The sequence below is a fragment of the Enhydra lutris genome, unplaced genomic scaffold, assembly GCF_002288905.1.
Source record: "Enhydra lutris kenyoni isolate GAN:26980312 unplaced genomic scaffold, ASM228890v2 scaffoldscaffold86, whole genome shotgun sequence".
Lineage (NCBI taxonomy): Eukaryota > Metazoa > Chordata > Mammalia > Carnivora > Mustelidae > Enhydra > Enhydra lutris.
Genome location: NW_019154170.1, coordinates 1672013 through 1687494, shown reverse-complemented (window position 1 = coordinate 1687494; position 15482 = coordinate 1672013). Strand labels below are relative to the sequence as shown.

The window sequence follows — 15482 nt, the reverse complement described above, 5'->3', positions numbered from 1 at the left end:
TTTTCCATGCCTGATCTGATGTCATCTTTACAACAGACCTAGGGGTGAGGGCTGGCATCACCTCCCATTTTACAGATGAGGAAACAGAGGCACCAAGAAGTGATGGGACTTGCTTGAGGTCACACAGCAGCAAGTGGCAGAGGGAAATTGGAAAGCAGGACCACCTGATTGCAAAGCGTGTTTCCTTCCCCCCGTGCCAGGCAACATGACAACAGTATCGACAATAATAACAATAATCCATCCACTTCTGGCCGCTGAGCCTTTATCTTTGGGTTCTGGGCACCAGCCCCTCCCTTTGGCCACACCAGGATACCTGCTCATTTATACAGACCATCTGATTTGTATGTGTCTCATTATCTGTCCCTCCCCCCATACTCCCCCCATGCTCCCACTTGCTCCAAGATTCCAGCTGGCTGGCTAGACCACCACTCCGTCCCGGATGTCTGCCATAGGGGTGCCTGGCAGGAGGGAGCCTCCACTTGCTCAGGAATGGGAGACTCGAGGGGGAGGCAGACCTGGGCATGACATCTCTGGACTCCCTCCCGCCCCCCCCGCCGCCCCCCCACCCCGCCTGCCTCTGAGCTTCCTACATGGAGTTGGGCCAACTGGGTTCAGTTTTCTGATCTGTAAAGTTGTAAAGTGACTTCCACGGGTGATTGAATCTACCCCTGTGCCTCTGCGAGCCACCCTTTCCCTGAGAATAGACAGACCCGGGTGCAACATTTACTATTTATTTCCAAGACCCGTGGTCAGGGAGCCCAGGGCTTCAGACAGAGTCTGGTCCTCACCCCAGGGTGTATCCGTCTTGGGTGGGAGAAACCTTAGGCTGCATGCATGTGTGTGTGATGTTGTGTGTGTGATGCGCGTGACCATGACACAGCAGGAGGAAGTCCAGTGTGATGATCATGGCATCCCATGTGTCACACTTGATGTGACTGTACGGCCCCTGTGGGTGACTGTGGTTGTGATGATGACTTGGGTATGACTGTTCATATGTGGTTCTCACATAATGTCTGTGACTGAGTATTTGTGACGCTGTGACGGGTGGGTAGTTGTGCGAGAATACGATGCTTTGTGTGTATGAGTGCAGTTGTTAAAGCGATTGTGGGGCTGTGTGATTCTCTGTGACACCCTAGGTGTGTCTGCATTCTCGCTCCCTCCAAGGCCCTCCCCCGCTTCCTTCCTTCTTCCTTCCTTCGTTTCCACCCTCCGGGCTTCCTCTGTGCAAGCGTTTTCCAGGTGCCTTCCAGGGGCCAGGCCCTGACCTGGGTGCTGAAACACCACGGGACGTCCTAGTGGGGCAGGAATGCGACAGAACCAGGAGCTGGCCCACAGGTGACGCCTTGGTAGCAGGAAACCAGCCGCCATGGAAGTAACGACACCAAGGAAATTGCAGATACTACAGTCTCTTCCCTCCCGGGAGAGCCGGTTGTCACACAATTACCGGCACGCGGCACTCGGGCTGTGCAGAGTCTCTGAGAATAACCTCACACGGCCAGGAGAAGGGGGGCCAAGCGGCTGCCGGCGGAACTTGAATGTGTGACTGTGGCCGTGGGTGGGCCTGGGCTGGGCTGTCCACACGGAGGAGTCTTGATGATGACTCTCTCCCCCCCAGCCGCCCACGCTCATCAGAGTGAGGCTTCCTGTCTTCAGCCAAGTCCCCCGACCCCCAAGTCCCACTCTTCTCTGAATCAAAATCATAAATACCCACCCCTCGCCCCTTCTTCCTGAATATCAGGCAGATTAGCTATCCCCCCACTGGGGGCCTCCAGACCCCCGAGTCCGCGGGTCTTTGTCTTCAGGACGGCCCGTGGCAGGGTCCACAGGGTTTCCTTTGGTGCCTGCTGGGTCTTCAGCCTTCAGGGGTGGCTGGGTCCTCGGCCCCTGGAGGTCCCCGCCGAGCTCTTTGCTTGCTGAGTTTGGGGCTCCCCAAAGCACCTCTGAGGTCCCGCTGCCTGTCCAACCCCCGTGATCTGCAGTCACTCCCTCCTTCACACCATGAAAGCCCCGAAGTAGGAGCGGGTGCCGTCGCGGAGTCGGACCAGGCGCTCCTCGGGCACGCGGACCACCACCTCCTCACCGGCGTCCAGGTGCACCACGCCCCCCAGGAAGCTGCTGTCCCACCACACGCGGGAGTTGGCTCCCCGCGCGCAGGGGGACCGCCGGCTGACCAGCAGCTCCAGCTCCTCGGGGTAGCGGGGTGTGCGCTTGTAGAGGCCGTGGGTGATGGGCAGGCTGCCGCTCAGCCCGGGAGGGCAGCCCACGCCTCCCAGCTGCACCTTGGAGTAGACGTAGTAGTAGCCGGCCCGGGCGATGACCAGGGAGCCCTCGCGGTAGCCGAGGCCCCTCAAGAAGGCCAAGCCCAGCTTCGTCTCCCAGAGCAGCGGGCCCCCACTGCCCGTCAGGCTGGAGTTGGCTCCTGGGGATGGAGAGAGAGGGGGCCGGTCAGCACGTGCCCGTCTCTGGGTGAGAGAGCCTGATGACCTACCCCCCAACCCCCCATTTTAGGCTGTTTGAGAACTTTAGAGGTATTAGCTCATCTTTACCCTCACTTTGCAGGGGGGGAAATGGAGGCACCCAGAGGCCAAGTCATTTGCTTCTTTTCTGTCCTAACTTGTTTTGTTCCCCCTCCCCCACAGGTGGGGAAACTGAGGCATGGTGCAATTAAGTGACTGGCCAAAAGCATGAACACTTGGGAGTGTCAGAATGAAGGGAGGGAATGGACGGAACGCAGCCTGGTCCAGGAGGCTCCTCATCTCCATGTCCTTCAGTCTCTTGCTCACGGAGTGGGAGCTATGAGCTGCGCCTCCTCAGGGTGCAGTGAATGAACATGGCCAGAGGGCGTTACAGCACGGGGCGACTCCGTGAGCCCCGGGGAAGGGGCTTATTCCTTAGATAAGAGAAGTTCACGGGCGGTGCCTGTGGTCTGGACTATGCTGGGAACGAAGAGTGATGGCACGCGTGGACGGATGAGTGCTCAGACATGTTGGCCGTCTATCTTGTCTCCCCAGGACACCCTGCCCCCCTCCCCATGCCAGCACCCCGGGTCCCCCTCACCTGTAAGGTGTGCGGCTGGGTTGGTCTGGTAGGACCTCCGCTCTGGAGAGAGAGGGTGAGAGGTGAGCGGTGACTATAGTGGAATGGGAGTGACGGCTGCCCCCCCAGGGGTCATGGAGTCTACCTCTTGGTGTCAACCCCACCCTTTCCGGAGTGGCCCAGACTTCTGCTTCTCGGGCCTGGAGGAGGGGCACCTGCTGGGCTCTGACCAGTTGTGTAAATCACATTGGGCAATGGGCTGAGGGGGTGGGGACAGCGTGGGAACCAGCCTGCCCGCCCTCCCTGGGGCCCGGGACCCTGACTCACCTTGCATCACCTGCTTCCAGGATTCCGCATCTCCGTCCTGAAAAGGCAGAGGAGCCCAGGGTAAGGGCCTGAGGGGCCCACGCACTGGCATCCTGACTCATGACTGTGAGACACACACAGACCACGGGTGCAGACACCACCCAGGGCCACGTGCACAGCCCCGCCACACCCGGCAGCCTCAGTTTCCCCTCTGTAAATAGACATAGGGATGGTACCTCTCTAGGATTCAGTGACTTCATGGGTGGAAAGCGTGGGCCAGCGCCCAGCACGTAGGAAGCACTATGTAAGGGTTAATTCAGTAAGTCCTATGACGGATACATCAATCTGGATGGCAAGACACGTGGACATCGATGCCAACAAGTGGATACGGACGTGGGGTGTAGGGCACAGACCTGGACACTTGCGTGACACACTGACAAGGCACATGTGGACACGTGGACTCAGATACACGGGTGTGTGGTTGATGGGTCCACGCGGGTCTGTGCGCCAAGGCGTGAGCCACAGACAGGCCGGCATGCGGACAGATGCCGGATGGCAACGTGGAGTCACGTGAAGGACGTGCACGTGCGGCCATCAGATCCAGGCACAAGGAGAAGTAACCCGGAGACACAGGACACGAAAGCGAGGTCATGTGGCCGTGGCGTGGGACACGGAGACACAGACAGATCCACAGCCAAGGGAAAACTGATGCAGAGAGATTCTCACAGACCCAGACCGAACAGGTTGGTGACAGTCCCCACAGTGGGGACCCGGGCATGGCTGGTCATAATCAGCAATGTCAGAGTGTCAGTGCCGTGGGTTACAGACCACAGGACTCTATTAAGAACATAAAACCTGGGGCGCCCGGGTGCCTCAGTGGGTTAAAGCCTCTGCCTTTGGCTCAGGTCATGATCTCAGGGTCGTGGAATCGAGTCCCGCATCGGGCTCTCTGCTCGGCCGGGAGCCTGCTTCTCCCTCTCTCTGCCTGCCTCTCTGCCTACATGTGATCTCTCTCTCTGTGTCAGATAAAAAAAAAAAAAAAAAAATCTAAAAAAAAAAAAGGACATAAAACCTGCTCTCAGAGACTGATTTTATGGGGGGGCCACCACTAGAAGAAGTGATTGTCACAGCACACCAAAGTTGGGTTTGCTCTCGCCACAAGCGATCATATCACAAAATAAATGCCTCAGATCAACAGGCTGTACCCCTGAATGGGCAGAATGCATTTATGTCTTGAGTTTTAAAAATACCGGTTTTGATGGATTGAACACTTGCCCCTGGCACCACACACACAGTATCCCCTTTTGTTCCCTGGGAGCCGAGCACGCTTATTACCACACCCATTTTACAGATGAGGAAACTGAGTTTCAGAGAGACAAACTGACTGCCTGGGGCTGCCCTTGGCCTGTCTCCTGTCCTGCACATGCACGCACAGAGAGATGCCCAGTGACACAGGCACCGCGCCCCCAGCCACGAGCCCCGAGCCCCCCACTCACCAGCAGGGGTGTGACCATCGCCCCCATGCGCCAGTGCAGCTGAAGCAGGAACCAGCCCTGGACGGCCAACCCGGCGGCCAGCAGCAGCAGCAGGAGGCCCAGGCCCAGCTGGGCTGCACTGCAGGGCCGTCTCCGACGCCTGTGCCCCAGCCTCCTGAATGGGATGTCGGTCTGTCCGTCCACCGTGAACACCGAAGGTCGCACAACTGTGTCCTCCATGCCTGAGCAGATGAGGTCCTGAGACACGCGGGGGGCTGGGCTAGCACGGCTGCGTCCCCGAGGGCAGGGAGGAAACCACAATTGCCCAAGCCTCCTGGGCTTTGCACGACAAGCACCCGTGGGTCCCGGGGCTGCCTTTAGAGCAGGGGTTCAGCCCCTCCCCTTTCCCCACTGGCCCTCCTCTTCTTCCTGTCCCCCCACCCCCAGGCTGGCCCCGTCTCACTCTCACTCATGTGGCCTCTCACACTTTCCAGGGGCATCTGAAGATGTGACTCAGGTAGGGACCGAGCGGGGAGGCCCCAGCTTTTCCCTGTGGCCGCCTCATTGACTCTGTTACCAAATGTTTCTAGATCATCTCCCGTGTGCTGGGCACTGTTCTAGGTTGGAGGGCACAGCCGTGAATAAGAGAGACCAAAGCCCCTGGTCTTCTGGACTCCTACTCCAGTGGGGAGATTGACAACGAGCCTGGTAAATAAGAAGACACTCTACAGTGTGTTAGAGGGTAGTAGGAGCGGCGGGAAATACAAGAGTGATTTCCGTAGGGGGTGTGTGTGTGTGTGTGCGTGCGTGTGTGTGCATGCATGTGTGCATGCAAGCTTTAATGGGAACTCACAGTCAGGTGGTGGAACTATTGGTCTGGGAGTTGTCCTGGGGGGCGCCCTGAATTAGCCTGTGTAGCCCCGTCTTTTCTCATCCCTCACATCCCACCTTTCAGCAAAGCCCCGGTGACTCAGTCTCCAAGGCAGACCTCCACCCAAGCCCCCCGTGGGTATACCCACTGTTCCCACCTTGCCCGAGTGCTGTGGACTGTTTGTTTCCCTCCCCCAGTCCTCTGCTGAAGTCCCGATCCTGAAAGTGACGGTATCTGGCGGTGGGGTCTTGGGGGAGGGGACTAGGTCATGAATGTGGAGTCCTCTGGAATGGGATGAGTGCCCTACTGGGGGATCTGCTCTCTTTTTGGGTCTGCAAGCCGGGAAGAGAGCCCTGACCAGAGCCCAACCACACTGGCACCCGCCTCTCAGACCCCCAGCCTCCAGAACGCTGAGAAATAAATGTCTGTTGTTTAAGGCCCCCGCCCCCTCCCGCCACTGCCTCCCCCAGTGTAGGGGTCTCGTTACAGCGGCCCAACCTGCCGATTCTGGCTCTGGCCGGTTCTGGTTTGTGGCTCTACACTCTCTTTCCCTCTTGCCATCTCGTAATTCATTCTCTGCCCTCTACCTAGCGTGAGCTTATTTTATTATAGTTTTAACTTAATTTAATTTTATGGAGGTGAAATTCACATCACATAAAACTAACCATTTTGAAGCCAGCAGCTCAATGGCATTTAGGATATTTACAATGTCAGGCGACTCTATCTCCTTCCCAGACGTCTTCAGCGCCTGGAAAGGTGAACCCCTTCCCATAAAGCGGCCACTCCCGACCCCTGGGCCCCCCCCAGCCTTGGGCAACCGCTAGTCCGCTTTCCTGCTCTACGGAGTCACCTGTTCAGAACATTCCAGAGAGTTCATAAAAGCAGAAACAGGCAACGTATGGTCTTTTGCGTCTGGCTTCTCTCACTGGATGTCCTGTTTTCAAGTTTCATCCACGTCGCGGTGTGTGCCAGAGCTCCCTTCTGTTTCAGGGCTGAGGAGTGTTCGAGTTCATGGACATATCGCCTTTTGCTTGCCCGCTCACGCCCTGAGGGATGTTTCTATTGTTCCCACCCTTCGGCTATGGTGCGAAGCACTGCCAGGAGCACGTGTGCCCACGTATTTGTCTGGGCACCAGTTCTAGGTCTTTCAGTTATAGCCTGGAATGGAACAGCTTCCACTGGCTTTTTTTTTTTTTTTTTTAAGATTTTTATTTATTTATTTGACACAGAGAGAGGGAACACAAGCAGGGGGAGTGGGAGAGGGAGAAGCAGGCTCCCCGTGGAACAGGGAGCCCGGACGCGGGACTCGATCCTGGGAGTCCTGGGATCATGACCTGAGCCAAAGGCAGCCTCTTAATGACTGAACCACCCAGGCGCCCCTCCATCAACTTTTTAAACACATATGCCAGCCTTCATCTCTCCCCTGCTTAAAATCTTGCCATGGCTTCCCACTGAGCACCCAGGCGGTTAACCAATTACATCCTACGGGCCAAATGCAGCCATTCCCTCTGTCTGCCCAGGAGCAACCCTCTGGAGAGAGCACTATAGCAAGCCACAGATGCCCACCAAGGGGGGTTTCCCTCTGCCTGCTCCACATTCTGCTCCCAGTGTCCCCTCTCTGACCGACGGCCAACATCTCACCACCTCCCATGGTCTGTGCTGTCATAGAGAGAATCCCAAGCTGACTCTGCTCTGAGCGTGGAACCCCACATGCGGCTCGATCTCATGACCCTGACATCACGACCTGAGCCAAAATCAAGAGTTGGATCCACCCAGCTGCCTCATCTATTTTTTTTTCTTTCTTTCTTCTTTCTATCCTCTATCATCATCATCTCTCTACACACATACACAATTTATTTTAAAGAATTGGCTCTTGTTTTATTTTGTTTTGTTTTGTTTTGAAGTAGGCTCCACACCCAACATAGGGCTTGAACTCATGACCCTGAGATCAACAGTCGCATGCTCTACTGACTGAGCCAGCCAGGAACCCTAGGAATTTGACTCATGTGACTTTGGGGTGTAGCGAGTCCAAAATCCACAGGAGAGGCCAGCAGGCTGAAGATTCAGTTAAGAGTTGATGCTACAGTTTTGAGTCGAAAGGCCAGAAACTCAGGCAGAATTTCGATGCCACTATGTTGAATTCCTTCTTCCTCTGGAAATCTTATCTTTTACCTCTGCTGCCCTTCAACTGATTGGATGAGGCCCACCCACATTTTCAAGTGTGGCCTGAAAGTCAATTGACTATAGGTGTGAATCACATCTAAAAAATACCTACCTAGCAACATTTACACTGGTGTTTGACTAGGTTGACCCATGTTTGACACATGGCTAGGTTGACCCAGAAAATGACTGTTATTGGATCTAAGGACTATACTGGTGGCCCCACAATAGGCAAGTATTCTCACACTGTCCTGTTCTCCTTTCCTCTTCAGACATCCTCACTGTCTGAAATCAACTCCATGCTGTCCTTAGAATGTCAGTTTCAAAGACCGTCTCCTGTCCATCCTCGGGGACCACAGGTGCTCCAACAAAACAACATCCCATGTGCTAAAAGAAAGGAAGAAAAGGAATCCCAGGGCAGAAGAAAGGGGAAATCAGCAAGCAAAGAAATGAGAAGGAAGACATCAAGCTGGGTGGGCAGGTTGGCTGGGGACACTTAGTGAGTGATGAGGATTTTGGAGTCTCCCCTTGACAGAGGTCCCTGCCAATCAGGGTCTAGAGGGGAGGGGGATGCTAGCTGTGAATCTATTTCCCCCATAGTCCTAGAATCAGGAGGTGGGGTTTACAGGACCTGGGGGGTCTTAGGGGAAAGGTGCTGAGAAGGGGCGACTGCAAAGCTCAGGGCTTTTCCGGTGATGTAGAGCCCAGAATGGGTCCCACCCTCAAGAGTCCTAGCAGTGGAATTAACCAGAAGAAGCATCTAGGACCCCACTTTCCCTCCGCAGCCAGTGAACCCATTTGCCTGTGGCTGCTGCCCTTCACACAGCTCTGGGGTGCTGTGACCACAATGCCCCCGCACTCTCCGCCTTTGACCGCTGACTCAGACCTTCCCTCTCAGCTGGCTCCCTGGCTCACTCACCCTGAGCTCCGGTGGAAATGTCGCCTGGCCTGCCCCCTACCGCCCCCTCCTGGGCACCGCGGCCTCACACAGAAAGCCTGCGAGGGAGCGAATGGGGTTGACCCTCGAGCTGCGGGTGAGAACAGGTGAGAAAGCGGATGGGGAGGCAGGTGGAAAGGAAGCTAGAGGAGCGTGTGGGTCAGAGAGTCGGTAAAGATACGGCAAGACTGTGGTGGGAGATGTGGGCGTGGGCCAGGCGGGAGTGCCCAGAACGTAGGTGGATACTATCCGGGGTGTAGGTGGGACCGCAGGTCAAGGTTCAGATGACAATATCGGTGGTAGGAACGCAGGTGAGGGTACGGGCAGGGGCAAGGGCAGGGGCAGGTAAGCACGCAGGTGGGAAGGCTGGGCTGAGGGGCAGGGGAACGGCAGGTGCAGGCCAGGAGGGCAGGCGCAGGCTCCCTGGGGAGGAGGGAGGACACCCTGCAGGGGGGCGGAGGGAGGGCACCCCACAAGGGGAACGCAGGCAGGAACTGGGTGCGGCTTCAGGATGGAGCCGAGGGGAGTTGCTGGTGAGGGAGCGGGGGATTACAGCTGCCTCTTTCCCTGTCAAAGACCTTCCCACACGGGGAGACACGCGGCATATGACTGCGCCTTTATTGTGGGGAAGCGGGGAGGGGTCAGTTGGGACAGCCGTAGACGATCATGTCCTCCGCGAAGTTGGCCAACTCTTGGCACTGTTTCTTATTCTCCTCGTCCTGGCATTCTTCAGCCTCGGGCCACAGCTCGACCCACGTGTCTTTGCCGATGATGTAGCTGATGCTGGTGGGGGAGGGGGAGGCAGGACAGGTCAGGGGCAGGGCGGAGCTGGGAGGGCGGGGCGACCCTGGGCAGGCACCGGGCTGGCACTCACTTGGGTTTCTCTCCCCACAGGTCGGAGGAAATGCCCCACATGAGGTAGCGCTTCCCCTCCTTCAGCTTCAAGGCTTCTCTGCACTTGATGTGGCTGATGAACCTGCGTTCTTCCTTTTCCCGCACCTCGTCAGAGCCTGGAGGGCAGGCAGTGGGAGCTGAGCACCGCGGCCGGAGGGAACTGGGAGGAAGCGGGCGGGACTGTGTGGCAGAAGGCAGAGTGCAGGGCTGACCTGATTTGATGATCTGGTCGATGACCATGATGTAGTCGTCAAAGTCTTCCGAGGGCTCCTTCCTGAGGAGCCTGGTCTTGTACACTGCGGGGGGGGGGGGGGGCGTGCGGGTCACCCTCACCTACAAGCGCACCTGCGCACTGGGCCTCCCCCCACAATGTGATCCATGCAGGATCACAGCCCGTCCTGCAACAGTCCCTGCCCCTGCCCAACCCATCCGCCACACACAATCCTATACACAGCCACCTATGACTACAGTCCTGTGCACAACCACAGCCACACACACTGCTGCTCACACGTGCTCACGTGTGCGTATACCCGCTTACCGTAGTCCACGCCCGGCTCGCAGGCCTTGTCCAGCCGGTACGCCTCAGTGACCTTGTCTGCCTGGTGCATGAAGCAGTTCTCTGCAGGGTGGATGATAGGGGGGCACGGCTATACCCTATGTCTCATCCAGGACTCCTCACTCCTGGGTCCATTCCTCTGGGTGCGGTCCCCCCCCCACCCCGGAAGGAAGGAGGATCCAGGGAGTGTGGTCACCCCTCCTCAACCCCCCTGTGCCCACCCTCAGCACAGCGACACAAGTCCTGGTGGCAGAGTTTGCTCAGTAAGCCGTCGTCTTTCTCCGGGTGGTAGAACCGGACACAGTTCTCATCTGTGGGCGTAGTGGTGCGGAAGGGTCAGAGGGCTCGGGCCTCCAGCCCAGAGAGCCGGGAGGCTTGGATTCCAGTCCCTCAGACCTGGAGATGGTAGGTCCCCAACCCTAGGACCCTCGGACCTGGAGATGGCAGGTCCCCCACCCTGGGGCCCTTGGACCTGGAGATGGCAGGTCCCCAGTCCTGGGGCCCTCGGACCTGGAGATCGTAGGTCTCCAACCCTGGGACCCTCAGCACCCCCCACCTTTCAGATCCCGGGGACCCTCAAACCCCAGGTCCCAGGTCAGCTGCTCACCTAGGTTGTAATAGGAGTAGACCTTGACTGATCCAGGCTGGACCAGCCCCACATTGAAGTACTGGTGCACTCTGAAGGATATACAGAACTCGCGCTCATGTGGGATCTGTGGGGAAGAAGGAGGCTGGTCAGTGGGATGACACGGAAGGGAGACCGGCATGGGTACTGGGGGTTGGAGAAAATGAAGGATGAAGGTGGGATATGGGTGGGGAGGGTGGAAGGAAGCAGAGGAAGCTCTGCCAAAAGATTTATGAGCACTTCAAAAAAATTCATGTTCTGGTTCTCCAAGGCTCGCAACTAGACTGCACTTGTTGGCCTCCTTCCTTCCCAAGAGTGGCCATGTGATTGAGTTCTGGCCAACGGACTGCTATCTATGTCCATAAAAACATCCCATGCTTAACGATACTGAATAGTTATTTAAAAGTTGCTGGGACACCTGGGTGGCTCCATTGGTTAAATGTCTGCCTTCAGCTCGGGTCATGATCTCAGGGTCCTGGGTTTGAGTCCTGCACTGGGCTCCCAGCTCAGCGGGGAGCCTTCTTCTCCCTCTCCTCCCCACTTGTGCTCCCTCTTGCTATCTCTGTCTCGCTCTCTCAAATAAATAGATAAAATCTTGGGGCGAGGTTGGGTTAAGCCTCTGCCTCGACTCAGGTCATGATCCCAGGGTCCTGGGATCGAGCCCCGCATCAGGCTCTCTGCTCGGCAGGGAGCCTGCTTCCCCCTCTATCTCTGCCTGTTTCTCTGCCTACTTGTGATCCCTCTCTCTCTCTGTCAAATAAAGGTATGAGATAGCTGAGGTAATGGATGTGTTAAGCAACTTTATTATGGTGATCATAATCACCCTAATTTATTATGGTGATCATTTCCCAATATATGTATACATCAACTCATTATGTTATACACCTTAAGCTTACACAGTGTTACAAGTCAGTTACATCTCACTAAAGCCGAAAAAATAAAGATAAAGAGAGAGAGAGAGAATAAGAAATATGTAGACATATGTATGTGCATGTGATAGGTGTATTTGAAGGAAAAGGCTAACAGTGAATTCGGGTGGGAGTGTGGACCTGTGTTCTGTTGCTCTGCCATTTCCCCATAAGGTTGAAATTACATAAACATTTAAATGTACAAAAATTAAAATACAAGAAAATGTCAATGCCCATCTCATGCACAATCCTCTTTTCTTCTAGAAAGAATGGGTCCAGTAGACCACTCTAAGATCCTAGGGATTAGAGCTCCAGGATGGAAGACATGTGGATCCCCAAGTGACTGTGTGGAACAGAAGGCTCTTTTTTTTTTTTTTTTTTTAATTTTGGAACAGAAGGCTCTTGCCTTAACCTCCCACACCAACTAGACTTGGCATGAGTGAGAAACACAAGTCTGGGATCCCCATATATTCTTGGGAGTTTTGTTATAGTAGCTAGTGTTACTTATGCTGACTAGTATGAGGTGAGGGGCATCAGGACTGAGCAGGGAGAATATGAGGATAGCAAAGCAGGAAGACGTAAGTAAGGGAGAGGAGGAAGCTCAGGTCGTGTTGGAGATAAAAAAGAGTGAGAGGTCAGATGGGGAGATATGAAGAAGAGAGAGAAATGCCAGGAAATGGGGAGCAAGGGAAATCCTTGTTCACCACTGAGCACTTGATCTTTTAAACCAAAGTGGCTCTTTTCAGTGGTTGCTTAAGGCTCTCATGGGAAGAAGTTGGAGGAAGAAAACATAAGATGAGGTTTGGACATGAGTGGTCAGAAGGTAGGATGCTTATAAAGGACCTGGGTTGACCACCTTTTCCCACATGCCCCTTTCTCCACCACCCAGCAGTAGGGACCCCATCTCCCCTAGCCTGGGCCTGGCCTGACCCAGAGGAAGGACAGCCAGCTAGGAGTCAGGTACCCATTGGAGGCTTTACCTTGTCCAGGTAGAGGATGAGGGTGTTCTTATTGGACAGCTTATTGTCCAGCTCGTACTTAGAGAAGTATTTCTCGACACTGCCGCTCAACTGGGGAAGGGTAGGAATTGTGAAAATCCTCCTTAGTCTTCTTCCAGACCCCAGAGTTCTTCCCACTGATCCCAGCCCCCAAACCCACAAGCCCTTCATACATCATTGAGGTCATCAATGTCAGGAGAAAAGCCAGTCATCATGGATATATCCAGGATCGACATGGCAGCATCCACTGGTCCCAGGTACCTGATTGGGGCAGAGAGAGGACAGTCAGGTCCCAGGGTGGGGTCAGCCCTGGGGGTCAGTTCCTGGACAAGGGGGGTCTGATCAGAGGTTCCTAGTTCCCACATAGCAGCACAGAGCAATATTAGATTTTAGGAAACATTCCCCAAAGGGACTAAGGGAAAGGCAGTATGATGGTCAAGGCGACTAACAGCTCAGGCTCTAGAGCCCAATTGCATGGGTTCAAATTCCAGCTCTATATGACATCTGATGAGTCCCTTGCCCTCTCCATGCCTCAGTTCTTCTAGAAAATAAAGACAAGAAAATGTTACCATGGTCTAGCTCAGTAACACCGGGGTACAGTAATCACAACTGCATAAAGTACGAATCTTGTTTCTAGCTCTCCAGTCCACCAATCGCTTTGCAAATAACAGATGCTCATCACAGTCAATGACCAATCACGTCACTTCTTTCAAGTCCGTCGGTGCCAACTCACTGAGCCGCCATTAGTCAGTTCATGCACTGATAGCGTGGCCTGTGGTTGTGTTAATTCTTCATCAACGCACCTGACGTTTTGGGTAAATGAGTCATTGAAAGAGGGAACTAGCCAACAAAGATGAAAGCACGGCACAGAAATGAAGACAGGTTAAAGCGGGTACTGCTGGACGTAAAATTTGAATAGCACACAAACGGAGCTTGAGAAAAAACAGCAGGCTGCGGGAATGTCCCCCCTGCTGCCATTTGAGAGGCCGGCTATGCAGTGGGAGGAACCTGGGGGAAGATGAGCCCATCAACACAAGCGAGAAGAATGGCTTTGACCAAAGGTGCAGCTGTCCCAGAGGAAGCAACGCTGGCAGAGATGCAGCCATCACTCTTGGGTATCTCGTGACACTGGCCACTGCAAGGATTAAGTGTTGGAAGCTGACCTAACTCAGAAAGGAACATGACAATTCACAACTTCATAGGAAGGATGCCTGCTTTATCCGTAACCTAAGTTACACAAAGAGGAGGAAGGAGGTGCTTTCCAACCACAGTTCTTTTGATAAGTGTTTTACAAAGGAGAAAAAAAAAATCACTTCCATCTCAATGTTCTGATGTTTTCATTTACAGCATCCTAAACAAATTCTCGTCTTACTGTCATTTTCATTTCTCTGTATCTTTATAACTGGCAATATGAGAGTTTTCGATGTTGTGATAAAACACTTTCAAGGTCATGGAACAACTGTAACTTCCCCCATTGATTGTTGGGATTGCTTGTACCGTCTCGCCTCTGTGGTCACGGCTAGTCTCGGACTGCTGAGTGCAGTGAGGACTGTGTCCGTGGCATCTACCTCTTTGGGAGACTTCACACAATACCAGATGCACAATGCGCTCTTGGAAAGGATTAGGTACCGCAAATATTATTCGTGAGAAGTCTTGTTATGGACAGAGGAATGGTCAAGAGGATCCCCCAGTGAGCTATCATCACTAACCTGGTACAGATGTCAAGGCGCATGGTGCTCTTGGCATCCTGAGGTTTCTTGCCTAGAAACACAGAAGACAGAAAAATGGGAGGGGGGGGGGTCCCTGGGTCCTGATTCAAGAGTGGGGGCAGACATTAGAATGGGGTTAGGGGAAGGATAACAGGTAGGGGCTTTACTCCCTTTACCATCATCAGGGACTCGTTGAATGTTAACCCTGAGGTCAAAGTTCTGGCAGGAGACTTGGCTTTTGAGCTTGGCATAGTACATTGTCACCACCTGGTGGAATAGTGCGGGCAATGAAGTGTCAGCCCACCTGAGTTGAGGAGAGGGTCCCTCTGGGGCAGAGGGGTTGAGAGAAAGTGGTGGGTCAAGTGAATGTGTGTTCCTGTGTCTTACCGACAAGGTGCCTTCTCCTTTTCCTTTAGCTATCACTTCGAAATTCTCATTTTTCTTGGTCTGCGGGGAGTAGGGAGAAAGAAGAGAGGATGTTGGGAACGAAGCCTTCCCCTGGGTATAGTAATCATCTGCTCTCCCTCCTGCCTCTGGCAAACCCTGGCTGGTGTGAAAGTAAGGGTGAAAGTAAGGAGGGTTTGGCTAGGCCACTGTACCTCTTCTGACCGCAGGAGGCTAGCAGACTCCCAGAGGATGCGGTGCTTGATATCATTGTTTCGGCTGGGCAGGTTGATGGACACCTCCAGGTTCAAGTCCTTGTGGCGAGGGACATCCTTCTGGTATTGGGCCAAGGCTTGGAATACCATGAAGGTGGCCTAGAACCCAAGAGAGAGGAAGAGACTCAGATCAGAGGGAGGGGGCACTAAGACTGTAGCCTAGGATGCCACCCCCACACCCAGAGAGGGTAAGGATGAGATTGTGGGTTGTTAGACACTGAGGACATGCTCCAGATTCTCCAAGGGATAGAGGCTTAGATCAGAACTTGGAGACACTGACAACAAGTCTTGAATTCACCAGAAATTGCAGGCGTAAGACTGAGGCTGTAGCAATACCGAGAATGTGGC

At 54.5% G+C, this 15482-nt stretch overlaps 2 protein-coding genes across 3 annotated transcripts in view; both read right to left on the bottom strand.

Moving 5' to 3' along the window:
- Positions 1–1944: 1944 nt before the first annotated feature.
- Positions 1945–5057, bottom strand: LOC111161860 (TNF superfamily member 14). Of its 2 annotated transcripts, none has more exons than XM_022525877.1 (4): positions 4839–5057; positions 3364–3400; positions 3058–3099; positions 1945–2419 (listed from the first exon to the last, which is right to left on the bottom strand). In XM_022525877.1, exons 1-4 carry the CDS (start codon positions 5055–5057, stop codon positions 1992–1994), a joined length of 726 nt encoding a protein of 241 aa, XP_022381585.1. In that variant the 3' UTR covers positions 1945–1991. The 2 variants fall into 2 exon arrangements, with proteins under 2 accessions (XP_022381585.1, XP_022381586.1); XM_022525878.1 differs by having other exon boundaries at positions 3364–3404; positions 4951–5057.
- Positions 5058–9389: 4332 nt separating this feature from the next.
- LOC111161841 (complement C3) overlaps positions 9390–15482 on the bottom strand; it is a 34152-nt gene continuing 28059 nt past the window's right edge. Inside the window, exons 30-41 of the mRNA XM_022525848.1 lie at positions 15075–15233; positions 14863–14922; positions 14652–14742; positions 14476–14527; positions 12940–13027; positions 12749–12838; positions 10843–10948; positions 10457–10546; positions 10218–10298; positions 9892–9975; positions 9660–9795; positions 9390–9568 (exon numbers count right to left, since the gene is read on the bottom strand). Of these exons, the coding sequence (XP_022381556.1) occupies positions 9427–9568; positions 9660–9795; positions 9892–9975; positions 10218–10298; positions 10457–10546; positions 10843–10948; positions 12749–12838; positions 12940–13027; positions 14476–14527; positions 14652–14742; positions 14863–14922; positions 15075–15233 (1179 nt within the window). The 3' untranslated portion in view covers positions 9390–9426. The remainder of the gene's footprint in view (positions 9569–9659; positions 9796–9891; positions 9976–10217; positions 10299–10456; positions 10547–10842; positions 10949–12748; positions 12839–12939; positions 13028–14475; positions 14528–14651; positions 14743–14862; positions 14923–15074; positions 15234–15482) is intronic.

Bases quoted from the DNA above. Each gene is read 5' to 3' on its own strand.
- LOC111161860 (XM_022525877.1), bottom strand. From the start codon at position 5,057: ATGGAGGACACAGTTGTGCGACCTTCGGTGTTCACGGTGGACGGACAG. The intron at 3,401-4,838 runs GTGAGTGGGGGG...CTGCCTTTTCAG, and splicing joins CGATGGTCACACCCCTGCTG to GACGGAGATGCGGAATCCTG. The intron at 2,420-3,057 runs GTGAGGGGGACC...CTCCATCCCCAG, and splicing joins CCCAGCCGCACACCTTACAG to GAGCCAACTCCAGCCTGACG.